This window comes from Lissotriton helveticus, chromosome 3_1 (assembly GCF_964261635.1).
Source record: "Lissotriton helveticus chromosome 3_1, aLisHel1.1, whole genome shotgun sequence".
Taxonomy (NCBI): domain Eukaryota; kingdom Metazoa; phylum Chordata; class Amphibia; order Caudata; family Salamandridae; genus Lissotriton; species Lissotriton helveticus.
In genome coordinates this window covers 371,170,309-371,189,046 of record NC_136061.1, presented here as the reverse complement: position 1 = coordinate 371,189,046, position 18,738 = coordinate 371,170,309, and the positions used below count along the sequence as shown (strand labels likewise).

Below are 18,738 nucleotides of genomic sequence, written 5' to 3'. Positions count from 1 at the left end.
ATTAACATTAAACTTAGCATGCATCACGGTATGAACGGTGCTCCCCATTCTGTGCCAAGAACCATGGGCACTGTAGTTTGCCCGTGTTTATTATGCTATTTCACTGAGATCTCCTCCTGTGTGGCTGTCCCGTTTGGTATAAATATACACCATTTAGCATCACTTGGTATCATTTAGATGTTAAGATGGCCCGTACAAACATTGTTATTAATAAAACACTCCATTTGTTTTACTTAAAAGGTGCTTCTTCTTTATACTAACGTAATTCAACATAGAAGATATATGGGGGAGTGGTACTATTGTTTTGCGCCTCTACAAGAAGGCTCCTGTCCATCATATGTATTTCAATGCTGGTTCACAGTCAATGTTTTACTACGTGATGCACATGTCTTTTCCCATTCTTTAAGGTAGTATGTGACTTCAACCGAGATGGTGTATGGGGAAGCTATACAGGTCCTATATATGTATCTCAGTGCATTGTAATAGACATTGTCACGCTTCATTTTGCGTGTCTTCTAACCCGAATTTAGAATCATCTTGTAGAATACATTTCGGGTAAAGTACTCAGTTCATTTTATTTTAAATAGAATCTTTATTTCTATTCTTTATGCTGGTATAATTTTAACCAAACTGGTGTATGGGAAGTGGCCGTATTCTTTCTGGTCACCTCACCAATAAAAGCCTTAGGAGCCATATATATCTCACTGCATAATCTCAGTTAGTGTACTACTACCAATTATACCTGTCTTTACAAACTAGGGTCGTCTTATAAGGGTCCCAATATTTGTTCACTAGGTGTGTGTGTGTGTGTGTGTGTGTATATATATATATAGCCACTTGGAGAAAATACCACCAAAGTCCAATACCCTGAGAAGCATGAAAGGCTTCTTCCCCTGTCACAAATGTAAAGCGTGCTGTAACAGCAAAAGAGCGCTTACATACACCATTCGAGACACTGGCATGGTCAAAAAAATCAACAAGTTTATCACTTGCAGTACACCGTATGTGGTGTACTGTCTCGTCTGCCCCTGTGGGCTGCAATATATAGGCAGCACGGTACATCCTTTCAAAATTAGAATTTTGGAACACATGAGGGCGATAGACAAAGTGGACCAAGCTTATCCGGTCGCAAGACACTTTGCGGAAAAACATCAAAGCGACCGTAATAAGCTGTTATGCTATGGACTAGATTCAGTCCCTGAGAGTGTCAGAGGTGGGGACAGATTGAAAAAACTCTGTAGGCTCGAATCAAGATATATTATCGACCTACACACAAAAACACCATGGGGTCTGAATTATGGCGAAGAATTGATGGTTCACATTGGTACATGAAAATATTCTTAGATGAATTGCAAAGATCATATGATGATATCTCTAATTTAGATGGTAGGCCTGTATATATGTATATATGTATTCGAGTGTACACTAGTTTATGAAATAATTCATAGATGAATTGCAAAAATGATGTGATGACATCTTTGATTTAGATGAGATAACTTGTATATACACATAGGTATATTCGTATGTACATATGTAAGTGGATATATACAGAATGTAGGATTGTTGAATGGATTAGAACCTTGATTTGATTCATTTGTTTTTTGATTTTTGTGATAATTGGGCTTTGGTAAATACTAGTTATAATTTTGAGAACTAATTATAAATCTAGAGAAATGATTTGGTGAGCCCGCTGAGACTAATAAGGATTTGAATGTTGAATTATGACACATATCAAACTGATAATAATGAATTCATAAAGTTTAAAAATACGGTTGATTCTCTTTATACTAAAAACAGACCTGATTAACATCTAAGGGAGGACAATGGCCGATTCACGGCTGAATTGTTTTTTGGTTGTCAAAGTAATTCGTTCAAATACAAAATATGTATGTTGAAATGGATGCAATATATGTACATTTCATGATTCGTAATTACTTACACTAGGAGTGTGTTACATGTTCGTTATAATCACGATATGTATTGAACAAGATCCTACCTTGTAAATAACACACCACTCCAATATGGCGCTAGGTAAGTGTTGACTAGTCCTTCCTTGATTGTGGGGAATTTTGTTTAAAAGCATGCCGGTGTTTGGTGGCCACCGACATCGAGAAAGGCTGAGTGCCGAAACGTGAGGGCGTCTGTCTGTCTGAAATAAAGCAACCTTTTAAAATACGGCAAACCCGTGAGTGTGGGTAATTCTTTGAGATTTGTCAAGAATTGGAGCGCAATATATATGTATATATATATATATATATATATATATAGATAGATAGATAGATAGATAGATAGATAGATGTATGTATATATATATATATATATATATATTTATGTATATATATAGATAGATGTATGTTTATATATATATATATAGATAGATGTATGTATATATATATAGATAGATGTATGTATATATATATATATAGATGTATGTATATATATATATATAGATATATGTATGTATATATATATATATGTATGTATATATATATAGATATAGATATATGTATGTATATATATATAGATATAGATATATATCTATCTCTATATATATATATATACATACATATATCTATATATATATATATATACATACTATATATATATATATAGATATAGATATATCTATATATATATATCTATATATATATACATATATATATATTACCTACTGGCGACCGCCAGTAGGTATTTGTAGTTAGGATTGGCTACCATAGGAAATCCGCAACATTCTATTGGGAATAACTCTGGCGCCGGTTGAGGAATTTGTGTGTAATTTTCCAAAATTTTGGCCAGCTCCGCTCCGCTCCTTCCCTGGAAGTTTCGGGGGGATTCGTGAAGCGGGGGCTGAGAAAAAAGGGGGGTCCCAAAACGTGTTTTCACCATGTTAATTTCCATAGGACGGTCTGACAAGTCTACAGCCCGAACTGCTGAATGGAATTACGCCAAACTTGGCAAAATTGTAGGGACTGGTACGCAGATGTGCCTTTGCTATATTTGGTGAAAATTGCTCCAGAGGTTTTTTTGAAAATTGACTTCAAAAACACATATATATCTATAGGCGCTCTTCGAGCGCTCACAGGTGCGCGTACCGGGGAGCGCACCCGGCGCGCTACGGGAGTGCGCGAGCGGAAAGCTGCTTGGCTGTCGGGTGTCTGTGAACATTCTAAACAGTCCGGAGAGTCCGCCATCTTGTGTCTCGGTAGAATCGAGACACAAGAGGTGAAAAAGAAAGGGGGAAATAATTAAAAGGGGGCAGAGTAGACACCCCCTGAACCCCTAGGTTTTCTGAGGGGGGCCTAGAAGGACCCTGAAAGGCAAAAAAACTTTTTTTTTTCTGAAATTTTCGCGGAGTAAGCGCTGGGTGCGTTCCCAGGTGCGCGCTCCGGTACGCGCACCCAGAGCGTACCACAGGTAAAAACAGTGAAAGAAAATAGTTCACTAATTCCTTCTCTTACTCCCTCTGTCCTCTTACTTCTACACTCCCCTTCCCTCTTTCTCTCTCTGTTAGCCTCATTCTCTCTAACCCCTTAGTCTGTCACTCCTCTTCTATCACGCTCACTCCCTATAACACAGCCACACTCCCTCACTTATGTTTCTTTCCTCCCTCACTCAGGGCCTCATTTATGAGAAATGACGCATCGCTGCGTGAAAGCAGCGATGCGTCACTTCTCAGTGCGCTCTCCTTGCGACATTCCTGATGCGTCATATTTAATGTATGACGCATCATGTCGCAAAGAATTACAGATACGTCAGTATTTCTGACGTATCTGTAAGCGCAAAAGTGACGCATTGCTGAAGTGTGTCACAAAAGTGACGCAACTCCAGCAATGCATGCTTTCACATGGGGCAAGCCCCATGTGAAAGGGCCTGCGTCAGTCTTACGCCTGCTGTGAGGTAGGCGCAAGATTTTGACGCAACTGCGTCCTAAAAGTGACGCAGTGAAATCTCATAGATTTCACTGCGTCACTTCTACGACCCTTCCTTGCGTCAATACGCCCCCCTTGCATACATTATACCTGGTGCACGTATAATGTGGCGCAGGGGTTTATAAAGTGACGCATCTACCTAGATTCGTCACTTTGTAAATGTGACTCAACAAGGCGCATTTTTTACACCACTGGTGCGTCACAAAAAGTGACACACCGGCGGCGTAAAAGTGACGCATGGCCTCATAAATGAGGCCCTCAGTCTTCTACTCTCACTTTTTCTTTCACTTTCTCTGTCTCTTCACTCCCTTACTCACCTTGTCTCACACTCACTTGCCTTCATCCAGTCTGTATCTCCACTCTTTCCTAAACATCACTGCTCTTTTCTTACTCTTCCACACCTCCGTTCCTTTACTACATTTTCTTCACTTATCCTTATTCTACATGTTCACTCTCCTTCTCCTCACTCACCTCCCACACTCACCTTCTTTCAGTCCCCCTGCTTCACTTCCCTTCCCCTCTCGTCCCTTTCTTTGCTTTCTCACTCATTTTCCTCTCCTCTCTCACTGCACTCCACTTCAGTTACTCTTTTTAATTTTTTTAAGAATACAGCTCTTTTTTGAGAATTGGAGGTAGTTCTAAAAAGAACTTTTTTTTCTCGTTTTTTTCAACAAAAACAGGGAATGGCAAACTGCTCAACAGGAGCAAAAAAAAAAAATCAAAATTAGGGCTGGGGACTGCAGCGGTGGTTCTCTATTGCTCGAACAATGTTCAAAATACTTTGTTCACCATAACAAAGTAGTTAATCACAATGTTAGCATTTAATTGTGGCTTCATTAAAAACAGGCTGAATATTTGGGATCAGCTGTTCTGGTCGCCCCCTCACCGATACAGTTGCTCCTCCAGTTGAAGTAGAAGCACCATCCCTTGGAGCCTCTCGTGCCAGAGCCCTGACACTCTCCCGGGCATAGTTCTGAGGATGCCTGCGTTGAACGTGGCGATTCATTGTTGAATTACCAAAACTGTACTTCCTTGTGGGGTCTCCTCTGGAAAGTACAGTTTGGCAGATTTTGCATTCAACTTTTGGAGCATTTACTTTTTTTAAATCCCTCAGGTATTGTAAAGAACTTCCAGATAAAATGTTCTTTCACCTTGTCCAGAGGAGGCTCTTCATCAATGAAACCATCTGACTCCTCACTGCTGCTGGATGCTCTGGCAGCCATTCTTTCCACAAATTGTTAGGACAGAAAAGGAGAGGTCTTGCTCTCACCAAAATGAAAGAAGAAGTGAAGGAAAAGGGTGGGGTTTTCATTAATTGTAAAAAAAACTGTTAACAACCAATATAAAGTTATTTTAAGGTCACATGACTTGACACGCTTACGCTGCGCGCACCGGAGCGCTTCCGGGGGCGCTTACGCGGCGCGAACGTAGGCGCTTCCGGGGGCGCTTACGCGGCGCGCTTGAGTGACGTTTTGGTAGCTTTACAGAAATGCAAAATCATTTTCAGTCGGAAAATCAAAAATACTACTTTTATAAGCATGGTACTGAATGTCTTGCATTATTATTTAGTTTTCATACATATTTTTTTAACGAACGCAGAAATAGCGCTCTCGCTGCGCTCTCGGGAGAGCTTACCGGTGCGCGCACCCTGAGCGCTTCAAGTCAAAATGATACGGGTAAGCTTACCGGTGCGCGCACCCTGAGCGCACCAGGAAAAAAATGATAAAAAAAAGAAAAATACAGTGAACAAATAATAAAAAAATAATAATAATAATTATAATTAATAGTTCTAAAAAACAGCTAATAAAAAAAAAAATCGTAGGTAACAAAGTCGATATACAAAGGAATTAACTTTAAAAAAAACTATGAAATTCACTGAAACAACCATAGGTTTCAGAAACGTTATAGTTAGGAATTAGCATTTAAAAAACCTTTGAAATTCACTGAAACAACCATAGGTTTCACAATCGTTATAGTTAGGAATTAGCATTTAAAAAACCTTTGAAATTCACTAAAAAAAACATAGGTTTCACAATCGTTATAGTTAGGAATTAGCATTTAAAAAACCTTTGAAATTCACTGAAAAAACCATAGGTTTCACACCAGTTATAGTTAGCTGAACATTTTACTCATACAAAACCATTGAAATTCCCACGTTATAGTTAGTTGGACTCACTATAACTCGCGCGCCCGCAATCCACTGCTGATGTCACATATTACGTCATTCATGACATTGTCAGTGACATCACTGATGACATCACTGATGACATCTCAAATGACATCACTGATGACATCACTGATGACATCATCCAGTGAATGTGTGTTCCTGTAAAGTTAAAATATGTTTTACATATTGAAGAATGAGTGTATGCATGAGTGTCTGCATGAAGAATTTAGTAGGTGCGTAACTGACGGTATGAGTGAATGATTAAATGTGTCTTACTGAATGCATAGGTTAGTGACTAAACTGTCTGAATGTGTGCATCAATATGTCTGTTGTTGTGTAATCATCAATGAACCATTTCCATAATTTTATATGGTTACAGGCCAGCCGTAGATCACTCTGTGTAATTTCAGGCGACATGTTTAAATCCTAATGAGACAACCCAGTGGGTTCTAGTGTTTCTTTGCAGTGACTTGCAGGTCATTTGGTTAGGCACCTGCTGCGAGCATGTGCTTGTAACTAGCTAGACATACGTGTGAATCTTTGAGGTGCTCTTTCACTCAGACCTCATTTTTCAAAGGTCAATATGAATACATTTGAGTTGGGAATTGGATTGTAACTGACACCTATGAAAATGCCAAAAGTAATTCACCATGTATTGTGTGCAGTACAAACTGCCTATAACCAAAATAAAAATAGGTCTTTTGTCAACACTTTACCGAAACTGAGCAAATATTAATGCAGTGCTTATATATATTGTCAGTTCAGCTGTTGACAAGACATATTTTTACCAAGTCTTTAAAATGTACATAGTGTGGGTTTTGCCTCCATCCACAGTAATAATACCCTCTCACCTTATGCAAATTGTTTTTTGGTGTATCATTCCGTCTTCCAGGAAGTGCTTTCATTGGAATGAACAAGGGACTGTTCTACGTGTGAAAAGTGCACTTGGTGATGACATTCAATTCTGTATCACCTATATCCAATCAATATAAAAAGCAGTCCTTTTAGCTACATTTCTGTGAGCAATGGCAATAGTAATAGGGTAGACTTTAACGTGATAAACGGTATTTGTACATATGAAGCATCTAAACAGTATTTGTGAAGACCTGTGTTCACAAGCACTGGCATTGCTTGTTTAAGATTAGGAGTTTTCTTTTGTTCACAGAAATGGTTCCATTGTTGTACATATACTATGAAAGCTGTACTTTCTGTCTCGTGGTACACCCTTATTCAGCTTCATGTGCTTTTTAGGTTAAGCCTTCTAGACTGTGCATGCTTTTTCTATTGTGAGTCATATCGTGCACTTGCCAAGAAGATACACAGGCTTGAAGGCCGCCCATTGATTGGCATTGGTTGGCTGTCCTGTCACCCACATTTTCCTGCTACTTATTTGTGGACCATCTTGTCAGGCTTATGTTTGGTCTTCCTGTGGAGCAATGTCTTTCTACAATCTCTCTCTTGATTAACTGGCTTCTGTGCGTCTACTAAATGCCTGTCAAACACAAAATTGTTCATTTTGGTTCAGCACTCAATGAGAGTGCACTTTTTCCCAGCTTTCTGCCTCGTATACTCTCCTTGCACTCCCTCTTGCTATCTGTTGTCCATGTGATTTCACCCACCTCCTCCATTTTGCGCTCACCTTCGTGCTCCCCCATTGCTTTCTCACCTTTGTTATTGTCCTTGCTCGCTCTACGTTGCTCTCCCGCCTGCTGCTTCTCCTCCCCACCTATGCCCTCCTTCTCTCTTTTCCGTTGCTTCTCCTCTCCACCCCCTTTTACCCTCTTTCTGTTCACTCGTATGATTCTTCCCCACCCATTCCACATTGCTCTCTCGTCCGTTGCTTCTTCTCCACTCATCCATGCCCTCCTTGTTTCTTCCGCCCACTGCCTTAAAAAAAATTGTTCATTTCCTTTATAGTTACCAATCCAACTCTGATCGGTAACTAAACCTGAAAAAAACATTTGCATCATTCTGTAGGCACCAGCATGTGGGGTGCGTGCACCTAAAAAATGACGAGGACAGTTTGTCAGCAGCTTTTTTTTATTCTTTAGCCATGCTGTCCAGCATCTGGGATGCTGAGTAGCATTGCTAAAACCTCTGCCAAAACCCATAGGTCTCTAACGTTTGACTTACTGGTTGGCTTTGGCAATGCTTGATGCTTTATGGTTCTCCACCAGTGTTTTAAAATATCCCCACACCTTTCTGTTGATTCAATTGTAGAATTGTGCACCTGTGCCTGCGTAAGTCCGATCAGAAGCTGGTTATCATCAAACACATCCCGGTAGAGCAGATGACCAAAGACGAACGACTGGCTGCACAAAATGAGTGTCAGGTGCTGAAGCTGCTCAACCACCCCAACATCATTGAATATTATGAAAACTTCTTGGAGGACAAAGCTCTGATGATTGCTATGGAGTATGCACCAGGTCAGTCCTTGTTGCTGGCTTCTCAGTATATTTGCAACGATAAGTCTCATTGGCTATTGTTATGAGTAGCGAGATTTCACTGGGAGCAATAACTGTGGTGAAATGTCCCCACCCCCAGTTCTAAGTGTCTCCAGGCCCAGAATGATCAGATCTGGAAGCCACAGACACACTAGTTCTGGCCATGGAGACATCAGACACTTTTTAGTGCTGCAGAGTCAGAGGCTGAAGACAGCAATACAGCCTTCCCACCCATCCCCCACAGCAGTACGGGGGAGTTGACATGAATTCAGTTGGTGGATGACTGTGAAGGTCCCTTTGAATGGCAGTTCCAATTGTTAACATATTGTGATGATCCTCCTCAGAGAGATCTGTGGCCAGGCACTATAGCACTGCAGGTTCATTCAGCCCTAGGAGATATCTATGTCTTGAATATCATCAAAGAAAATGCCACATATCCCCTGAGAAAAGTAGGGGTTGCGATAGGAGATCCATAGTTTTCACTTCACAGAATTTACTCACTGAATGCTTAGTTTGTGTACCTCCTTATTTTAAAAGGGAAGCAATGCAGAGCACTTCAAACAAACCATCTGGCAGATGTGAAGCTGATAAGCCTCTCATACTAGCAAGGTAAAGGGAAGGATCTTGTTATTTTTTATTTATTTTTAAACATTTGAAAGGTGTCTCTAGTTAAAATTCAGAGCAACCAGTTTGTTTTGAGAATGTCCTTTGAGAATTGTCTAGTGAATGTCCCTTGTTGTATCATAATCAAAGCATGTCCTATTGAAATGTCATTTCTCTGTACAGTGTGACAGGGGGGCTCTAGTCACCTTGTGGCGTAGAATGAATATACAACTACAAATTGGAATGCTCTGTGTAGTATGGTGGGACTTGACACCACATGGCATTGGAATCCATTGTGCACTTCCTTTTGGAACGCCCTTTTTCTCTGCGCAGTGTCTCGTGGGGTGGTCTAGAATGGTGACAAAATGTATGTCCCCATGTCTGTTGGAATTTCCTTACTCTTTTCAGTATGGTGGGGCTAGACTCTTCGTGGTATCCTGATTCATGGAGCACTTACTATTTAAATGTCCCTTCTCTCAGCAGTGTAGTTTGGGCTGTCTGGTCTCCTTGTGGTGCCAGAGTGAAAGTAACCCAGCCTATTTGAATGTCTTTGCTCTGTACACTGTTACAGTGGGTTCTCTGCACTCATGCTTCCTATTGGAGCATGTTAGCTTGTTCAAGTGTGGCAGAGGGGCTTCAGGTCCCTTGTGGTGCTTAATGTATACATCACTTCTTATTGTAATGTCTTTGATCCGTACAGTGTGTCAGGGTTCTCTGAAAGGCTTATGGTACGCTCTATTTTACTTTTTGTACACATTTTAAAACATTGTGCAAATAGATCTCTAAGGCATCTGAGAACTCTGTCGTTGGTTTCGTAGGAATATTGATGGTTAGAATCTATAGTAAATTTACACAGAACCACATACCAAAATGTTGAATTGCTTCTAGAAAAGGGGAAAATAAATGAATACTGCAGTAGCAGGGCTATGAGTAAATTATCCCAGAGTGACAAAGAATACGATTAATGTGTTTTTCTTTAAAGAATTTAGAAGCTTGCAATGTCAAAGTTGAAGATAGTTAAAGTCTGCAGTGGCTTGCCATAGTTAGCGCTCTGATGGAGCATCATAGGCCTTGGTCCATCAAGCATTTGCCCACATTCTGGAGTATTCTGTTTTCAGAAAATGAGGAGAAGCTTTGTATGCGTAGTGTACTTGAGATGGAGGCTAAAATGTCTGGGAGTCTGAAAGATACATGGAGTACAAAAAGTACATTTTTGAAAGCTGTGTGGAGATGGGCCCAGTAAGAAGAAAGGAGAAATCAGATTTATGGTAAGATTGTTGGTCTTCAATGTACAAGGTGGCAGTGTACCTTAATTCTCAGCATCTTTCTTCTTCCCAACCTAGGAGGCACACTGGCAGAGTACATTCAAAAACGCTGTAACTCACTGCTGGATGAGGATACCATCATGCATTTCTTTGCACAAATCTTATTGGCTCTGCACCACGTGCACACCAAGCTTATCCTGCACCGGGACCTTAAGACGCAGAACATCCTCTTGGACAAGCACCACATGATTGTGAAGATCGGTGACTTTGGCATCTCTAAGATCCTCAGTAGCAAGAGCAAAGCCTACACGGTATGTAACTTTTCTGCGAGCAGCCTAACGATGAGCGTGATAAGGACTCTGGGAACCCTGGAGTTTATATGTGTATTTTGGGCATAGTGAAATGTAATTTGAATTTACTCCTGGTTTTCCCCGGTCTCGTTACTATGCGGACCTTTGTGATCATCTGCAGCCTCTAGACTCTTTGGGGCAGCGCCTCAGGTTCTAATCTTACAATTTTGGGTTCATATTATTAACAAATTGAATTTGACATCAATCATGTTTTAGAGCGTGGATGACTATCCTGTTCTACATTGTGGTATAGCACACTGGTCATGGTATGACTTCTAGCTTGTCACGACTACCATATTGGACTCTGACTACCTTGGAACTCAATGTCCTGATGTTGACGTTAAATATGTACATTTATGGTCCTTGACCCCAAAGTTATATTTTACCTCATAGAAAAGAATTTGACGCATCCTGAACATTTCGTTCATATAGCCTTGAGAAAGTCATGGTACTGATTGATGGTACCGACGAAACACGTGTCGGCTGTTTCTGTTAATTCTACATCTATTTTTATGACAGGTCTTCAAATAAAGAAAATGAAAATATGAACTTTATGCTCTTCTATCCTGTCTAAACATGAATATTACATGATACTTATAACTTGACTGCTGTTCTTGTGGACTGTGACTAACAAGTCATTCAAGCTTATTTGTTCTTAAGGATTGTGCTCTCTTTGACCCCTCCTTTTGCAGTTATATAATTGCCAATCTTTGATGGGCAGTAGTCACTTTTGGTAGTGAGTGACAGTGGTCTATGTAGCACTCCGTCTTATACTCAAGATTCTATTCTACATTACGAATCCAGCAATATTGTCTAACCAAAAATAGCTAGTGTATGTGCGGTTCTTTCCATATAGGAAGCAGCACTACCGATCTTCTTGTTATCCTTTCATAAGCATGTTGGACGTGGAGAAGTTGTAAGAAATTGGGTTTCTGGATGAGGGGGTAAACCCTTTTCAAACAGGAACCACAATCCTTGTCAGGGTGAAGGTACAAACAAACCCCAAATTAACCTTTGCTCAACCTTCTGGTAGCTTGGCAAAGAGCAGTCAGGCTTAATTTAGTGGCAAGTATTTATGAAGCACTTCGAACAGTAATAAAGTGAAAACATAATACAAGAAAATCCAACACCAATTTAGCAAAATAGAGTACATTTTAATAAATATCAAGACCAAAATGACAAAAATCCAATGGGTAGAACTGGAAATACACAATTTTAAAGATTTAATTGAAAAATATAGCCAAAAAGCACAAAGCTCCAACTGTGCATATCTGGTGGTGTTAGACCAGGGAACAGTCACAAGTCCATGTCCCCTATGAAGGAGTGCAGATCTGGCACAGGGACCCAGTTAGGCCCGCTGAACAAGAGTACCTTAAATCCTTGTTGTGAAGAGTTGCGGAGTCCCATGTCAAGGATGTGAGGTCCAGGTCGGAGATGGGGTGTTCAGCGTCAGTTTCAAGGAGTTGCGAGGCTGCGATGCAAGATCCTGCATCGTCACCGAGGAGGCCATCGTCAAGAGGCTTGCGAAGTGAAGTCCAGCGCCGAGGATGTGTTGTGGACCGGCTAATTCCGAAGAAGTTGCTACTTGCGATGAGAGGGCCTGCATCGGGGATGCGTCTGGCAGTAGCAGTTCAGTTGGGGCTGCAGATTGCGTTGCGAAGTCCTTATGCTGGGAAAGTCCACACAGCAGAGGCAATGCGTTGGTTCTGCTTGAGACTGCGCTGCACAGCAGAGGAGTTGCATCTGTTCTGCTGGTTCTATAGATTGGCAGGCAAAACACCTTCAGGCACTCTTCCAAGGTGCCAGGACTGGGGTAGCAGAACTTGGCAGGGTTGGACTCACAGATGGCAGAATCTAGGTGCTGGGTTGAAGGTTGTTGGAAGCCTCTTATGTCCCTGAGGCTTATGATCAGGAGGCCAGCCAACTCACCCAGGCAAGAGGGCAGCTAGGTAGCAAACAGGTCAGCATAGCAGGACAGCAGTCCTTCTGAGCCGCAGTCCAGCAGAGTGACAGTCCTTTCAGCTTCTTGCTGGTAGAGTCCACAGGTCCAGAAGTGTACTGAAGAGTTGGGTCTATAGGTTCATCATTTGTACCCGGTGCCCCACTTTGAACTGGGCAAATCTTTTAGAGGTTTCCAACCCCCAGAGGTGTCCAGTATTTCCTCCCTGTCCTGCCCCAGCTTGCCTGGGGTAACAAAAAGACTAGTGACAAAGCCTTTGTGAGAGTGCTGAGGCAGAGCCTGTTTGATGCGCCAGTGTGATAGGTTATTCCAAAAAAGAAAAACCCAGATCAGTTATGTTCAAGTAACCGTCAACTGAAGAAAAGCAAAGGTTTTTCTTGTAAAACCCTCACCCACCAATGTTACCTCTTGGTGGCATGCTTCATCATTGGGTCCCTCCCCTTCTACTGCAGATGCTGTTAAAAACACCTGGCTAGTAGGTGTCCGTTAATTTATTTTAACCTCTACTCGATATGGTTAAAAAATAGGGTGAGTTTAGAATAAGAGATTTGTAATGGATCTGTTCTCCTAAAAGGTTGACATGTTTTAAGCTGTTCCCCTAGTCGGTTCTTCATCATGACCATGGGAAACTAGTTCCCTGATACCACTCCTATCAGTTCACACTGTTCACAGTTACCAGTTACCACCTATTAGGCGTTCATTGTTTAGTTATCTGTGGGAATATGAATGGAGTGTTAGATGTACCAGTCTATGGCTGTGTACGTATTTCTTTTTTGATTATTGAGTGATTTTTATTTTTCATGTGTGAGCTCCTCTAGGTGGACAAATGTGATAACTCCAGTATACATTGTTGGTGAACACATCTAGTGTATTGTAGAAAATGTGATTTTGTTTTAAAACGTACACACTGTGTTTTTCTGGAACACACACGCATATATAAGCATACCATGTAATCGTAGCAGTAATGAAAACACCACATACATATACAATGCTGTAATGCTGCATCATGGTACCTCTGGGGGGAGAGGATGGCCTGTTGTCACACTCTGTTGGTGTGGGAGAAATAATTATGGCACTCATTAGATATGAATTGCGGCAACATTTCTTCACCATCAGTTAGTAATCCATAGTTTTTTCAAATCCCAATAAACATGTTTGTAAGGTTACGGTTACTTGGAGGCTCTGCGTGGCAATGAATGTCCCTTGTGATCCTAGCCACTTATTAAGAGCTGTTTTAGGAGCTCGAAAATATGTGTTTATCGAGGGGGGCGCACTTACCGCATCAAGGCAACACCTCCTTCTTTCCACGTCCTTGGTTTTGCTCCTGGGACCGCATGTTGTTGGAGCGGTACCCGCCGGGGTATTAAGTACATTGCGTACTAGCCCTCTGAAAGGAACTAGACCGCTACCCAGGTCAAAATGGTGGTCATCAGCGTAAACAAGACTCGGTTCCATTGGAGTTTTTGAAAAGGTGCCATGGCACAGCTGAAGAAGTAGCTATTTGCCGTAATTCAATATTATCTACTCGTCTGAGACATCAAAAAATATTTGTAATAATATTTCTCTGGAGACTTATGTTTAGTGAAACATTGTTGCGGAGCAAAATGCGGGTTATATTAAAGCCAGGTGTTTTTGAAGGTTGTTTGGAAGCAGGTCCCTGGCTGATTTGCATTACTAGAACATATTTTGTAGGGCAATGATATTAATAGTGACAGAATTATGCTGTACAGAGATAGCTGAAGTGACAGCGCAACAAAAATGCAGAACGGGTTTAAAAAAATAAGTGGAAGTGGGGGGTTCTTTTGGAAGGAATTTATATTTTATGATACATTCTACTTGAGTTAATTATTACTTGATGTGACTCAGCGAGAGAGCGAGAAAGTAATGGGGAACGTCCCTATCCCCAGTTAATGTATGCCACAACAATTTGGTCAAACCCACTCAAAGAGAAGACAAGACTCACTATTATTATGTACAGTACCAAAAAACATTAGGTTTTGTTAAAAGACCCCACACACACCAACCTGGTTGGTGTCATGCTTCATCATTGGGGTCTCAACCGGGTGGCCAAATGCCCCCCGGTTGTGCTACGACGCCTGATTACAGCAGAGCTGGTGTGGTGTATTTTATGTGAAGTGGAGTAGTGAAAGTTAAAAGTATCTCTGGGAATCCTTGCCCTTTGTGGTTATTAATGGCGGCCCAGGATACGGTTAAAATATGTGGTGCAACTACTGGAGTAGTTTTACTCTTAGTTGACATGAGGTCTACATGTTTCAGCCCTTGATGATAAAATGAATGGGCTTCCTTCAGGACCGGGTAAAAAGTGCGCGAGTGGCAAAAATAATGCCATGTGAAAGGTGAAATGATCAACACACATGCTAAGGTGTGTTGACAGTGCTCAGTGGGGTTTATACACTTACAAACCCACTGTAAAAACACTGGATGAGTGTGTTGGGCAGGAAAATCAGGGTCCGGGAGGGGTACAGTCTAAAGTCACTGAGCAGCCGGGATCACTGGAGCCGAATAGGTTGGAGCGGGTGACGCGTCTTGACGAAAGTGTGGCTATAGACGGTTCCACTTCCGGACCCTGAAACATGTAGACCTCATTGTTGACAACTAAGAGTAAAACTACTCTAGTTGCACCACATATTTTAACCGTATCCTGGGCCGCCATTATTAAACAGAAAGGGCAAGGATTTCCAGAGATACTTTTAACCTTCACTACACCACTTCACGTAAAATACACCACACCAGCTCCACTGTAATCAGGCCTTGCAGCACAACCGGGGGCATTCGGCCACCCGGTTGGGACCTAAATGATGAAGCATGACACCAACCAGGTTGTTGTGTGAGGGGTCTTTTAACAAAACCTAATGGTTTTTTGGCACTGTACATAATAACAGTGAGTCTTGACTTCTCTTTGAGTGGGTTCGTCCACATTGTTTTTGTGTTAATTATTACTTGCCAACCATTTATTGATCCATATAAAAGGTTTTGCTGCATCTCAGCTAAGGAATTGGCCCCAGGGAATATTGTCGTTCAGGACATTGAGATACGTTTTGAGTTTGAAACCCCACCTTTGTTCTCTTGCAGAAAGGCGTGGTTCAGAATTCACTGTATCTTTTATGTGTTCAAGGGTGACTCAGTAGTCATGTGCTGTATGTTTCTTTCTGTATAGCAGATTGACATTTTTGTGGTAGCGCAGCCACACCCCAGGTTGCTGCAATGTTCGCTGATTCTGGTTATTGGGGTTCTGTCCCCCGGTCTTGTTGACATTCAAATGTTTTTAAGACAATTGTAACCAGACATGCTGGAGATAAGATCTGTGGGATTAACTAGGCACCCCACTTAGACAAAGAATCATAAGTCCAGAGTTTGCTCACAGCTTGTCCCAGTTCATTATACAAACATGGTAGTGGAGCAGTGCCTCAGCATCCTGGAGAGCGCTTTCCTTCAAACAACCACAAGGTAATGCTTGCAAGAACACCAGCACCTAAGAAAAATGAGAGGAGTGATGATAACTTGTTTCAGTCTCTTGACGATCTGTCATTTACCCAAAAATGTTATCTTTTAATGGTGGTCCAGTGGTATGTATATAAGTAACAAAATAGGGGGAGAGAGAGAGTTACCATATGGATTCGTTCTCCCTAAACGTATATGTAAAAACAAAGAGAATCCAACTGTGAAAGGAGGGTGTTGGTGTGCCCTACAATGGTGGGGAGCACACAGTGTTTGTAAAATACCCCTCACACACCAAAAGGACCCTTGGTGTCATGCTTTATCATTGGGGTCTTCGCCCCCCTCTACGGGATGCGGCGTGCTGCGACCTAGGACTACGCGGGAGCACTTAGTTGGGTATCTATGTGTGGTGCATTTGAGGGTTTTTTCAAAGGAAGTAATGTGCGTGAGTGGTGGGGTTATATAAGTGGGTGAAAATTAAAAAGGGCCTGGCTCGTGGGGTGGACAAAAAAATGTATTGGGCCCCCGGGCTGGTACTGTTAAAAAGTGTGAGATTGGAGGTGTTTATGCAGTACTACGTGCAATACCTCCTGTGTGCGTCAACATGTTTCGGGGTCTGGGCCCCTTCTTCAGGACGGGGTGCACAAATCCCCTACGTTACTCACGTTTTTCTATAAAAAAATCTGTTAATATTACAGAAAAGTGAAATGTAGTGCAGGTTACAATGTACCTACAGCTCAGTAATCGATGGTTTCTGCTAATCGCAAAACTTGATCATTCCATCTGTAATGCCTCATGAGCCTCTTAAACGTGGGGACAATCGTGCCTTCCTGCTACGATCTACTGGAGGGAATAGCTCCTACTTGTCCCTACGCGGCTCCGCTGAGAGTGCCAGTTGTATGTATGTCACTACATCATTTACAATTGCATCAAGATTGAAATTGGTGACACAGCATTAACAAATACTATATATATATATATATATATATATATATATATATAATCATGGTACATTTCCAAAGTTTCTCACTACTACCCCGAACCCACTCTAATGCTACTGCTTCCTTTTTCTTTTCTTTTTTTATTTAGTGATTTTTGTTGATTGTAATTATATTGCTTTTGTTGCATCTAAATTAAATGTTGTGTAATTTAATTATTATCCTTAGCATATCAATAATATGTACCAAATGTTACTTTTTAATTACTTTTAATGTTTCTAATTGTCCTTAACTTTGCCCTAATTTGAACTGTTAGACTAACCATTAAAATAGTTGCAAATGAATGATGTTTGATTATTTTAATCCTACACCTAACGTTAAGGCTTGCCCTTCCCTGAATTGTGTTATTTTTTATGTTTATTGTTTTTATAATTATATGTAATCATACCAAAATACTATACCTATATTTAATTCATATTAAATATTTCCAATACTGCTACTTATCCTAACCTTTAACTTATTTTTATAAAAATATAATTACTTTAATTAATCTTAATTACTAAACTTAACTGATCATTTATACTACAACTATTTTTTATTTAATTAGTCAATTTAAATGAATTTAAAATCTACTAACAATCAATCTGGAAATGTATGTTGTGGAAACACCACAATATAAATGAAGAGAAAAGGAGAAGTTGTATTCCGTTCGTCTTCCCAATCCAAAATGATGCAAAACAAATGTAGAATGGATCAGCCACCTATCAAAGGTTATGGCTGCTCCTGTCTTCTTCCTTACATCCCTATCGATGTTTCTAAGGACCCTGTAACCCGCAGGGTGTATTAAAAGAACCCTCACTCACCTACCTGGTAGGTGACTTGCTTCATCATTGGGTTCCCACCCTGGTTGCGAATGCTTCCAGGGTGTGCTGCGACGCCAGAATTATTGCTGAGCTGGTTTGTTTTTGTGCCAGTGACTTAGTTAATGCTAAATTTGGCTCAGGAGACCTAAAAAAAAGATTTTAATGAGAGTTAGAGGGTTCCCAGTCAATGTGAAAAACAAGTGGTGGATTTTTATGGAATGTTTAATTGGTCCCATGTATCCTTACATGTTTCAGCCACTGTCAGTTGCCCCAGAGGGTCAATGTGGCTTTCTTCAGGACCATGAAACTCGGTGCACGCGTACTAAAGCATGCATGGCGAGGATAGATAGTTCTTACTAAATCTCCTGACGACCGTTCGGTCACAATACACCTTGTATTGTGTCCTGTGGAAAGAAAGTAAAGGTAAAAAGCAGGAGAAAACGTGGTGTGCATCAGTGGTGATACACGTGAATGGCTAAGTGCCAGATTCATACACAGCCCTTGAATTTATACATTATCATGCCCACTCACTTAGTTTTTTTTTTAATATGTAGCAGTGAAGCCAATTACTAACACATCCGTCATATGGGTTAGTGCTTGGATATCAGGGCAACATCAATACGAGGGCATATATAGGGAAAAACTCCGAAAGGTGCACTAATCCGTGTCAGCAGCTTTGCCTCAGTGCTTTGTTTAGGGCAAATCTGATGTTCCTCAACATGCGCACTAATATTAGGAAACGAAGGGCGTAGGGGACCCT

At 41.0% G+C, this 18,738-nt stretch overlaps 1 protein-coding gene across 3 annotated transcripts in view; it reads left to right on the top strand.

Annotated features, from left to right (window-relative positions):
- Positions 1-18,738, top strand: part of NEK8 (NIMA related kinase 8) — a 299,189-nt gene that overhangs the window by 56,690 nt on the left and 223,761 nt on the right. For all 3 annotated transcript variants that reach the window (XM_078680094.1, XM_078680095.1, XM_078680093.1), the window contains exons 2-3: positions 8,317-8,522; positions 10,487-10,719. In XM_078680094.1, coding sequence (XP_078536220.1) covers positions 8,317-8,522; positions 10,487-10,719 — 439 coding nt within the window. The remainder of the gene's footprint in view (positions 1-8,316; positions 8,523-10,486; positions 10,720-18,738) is intronic.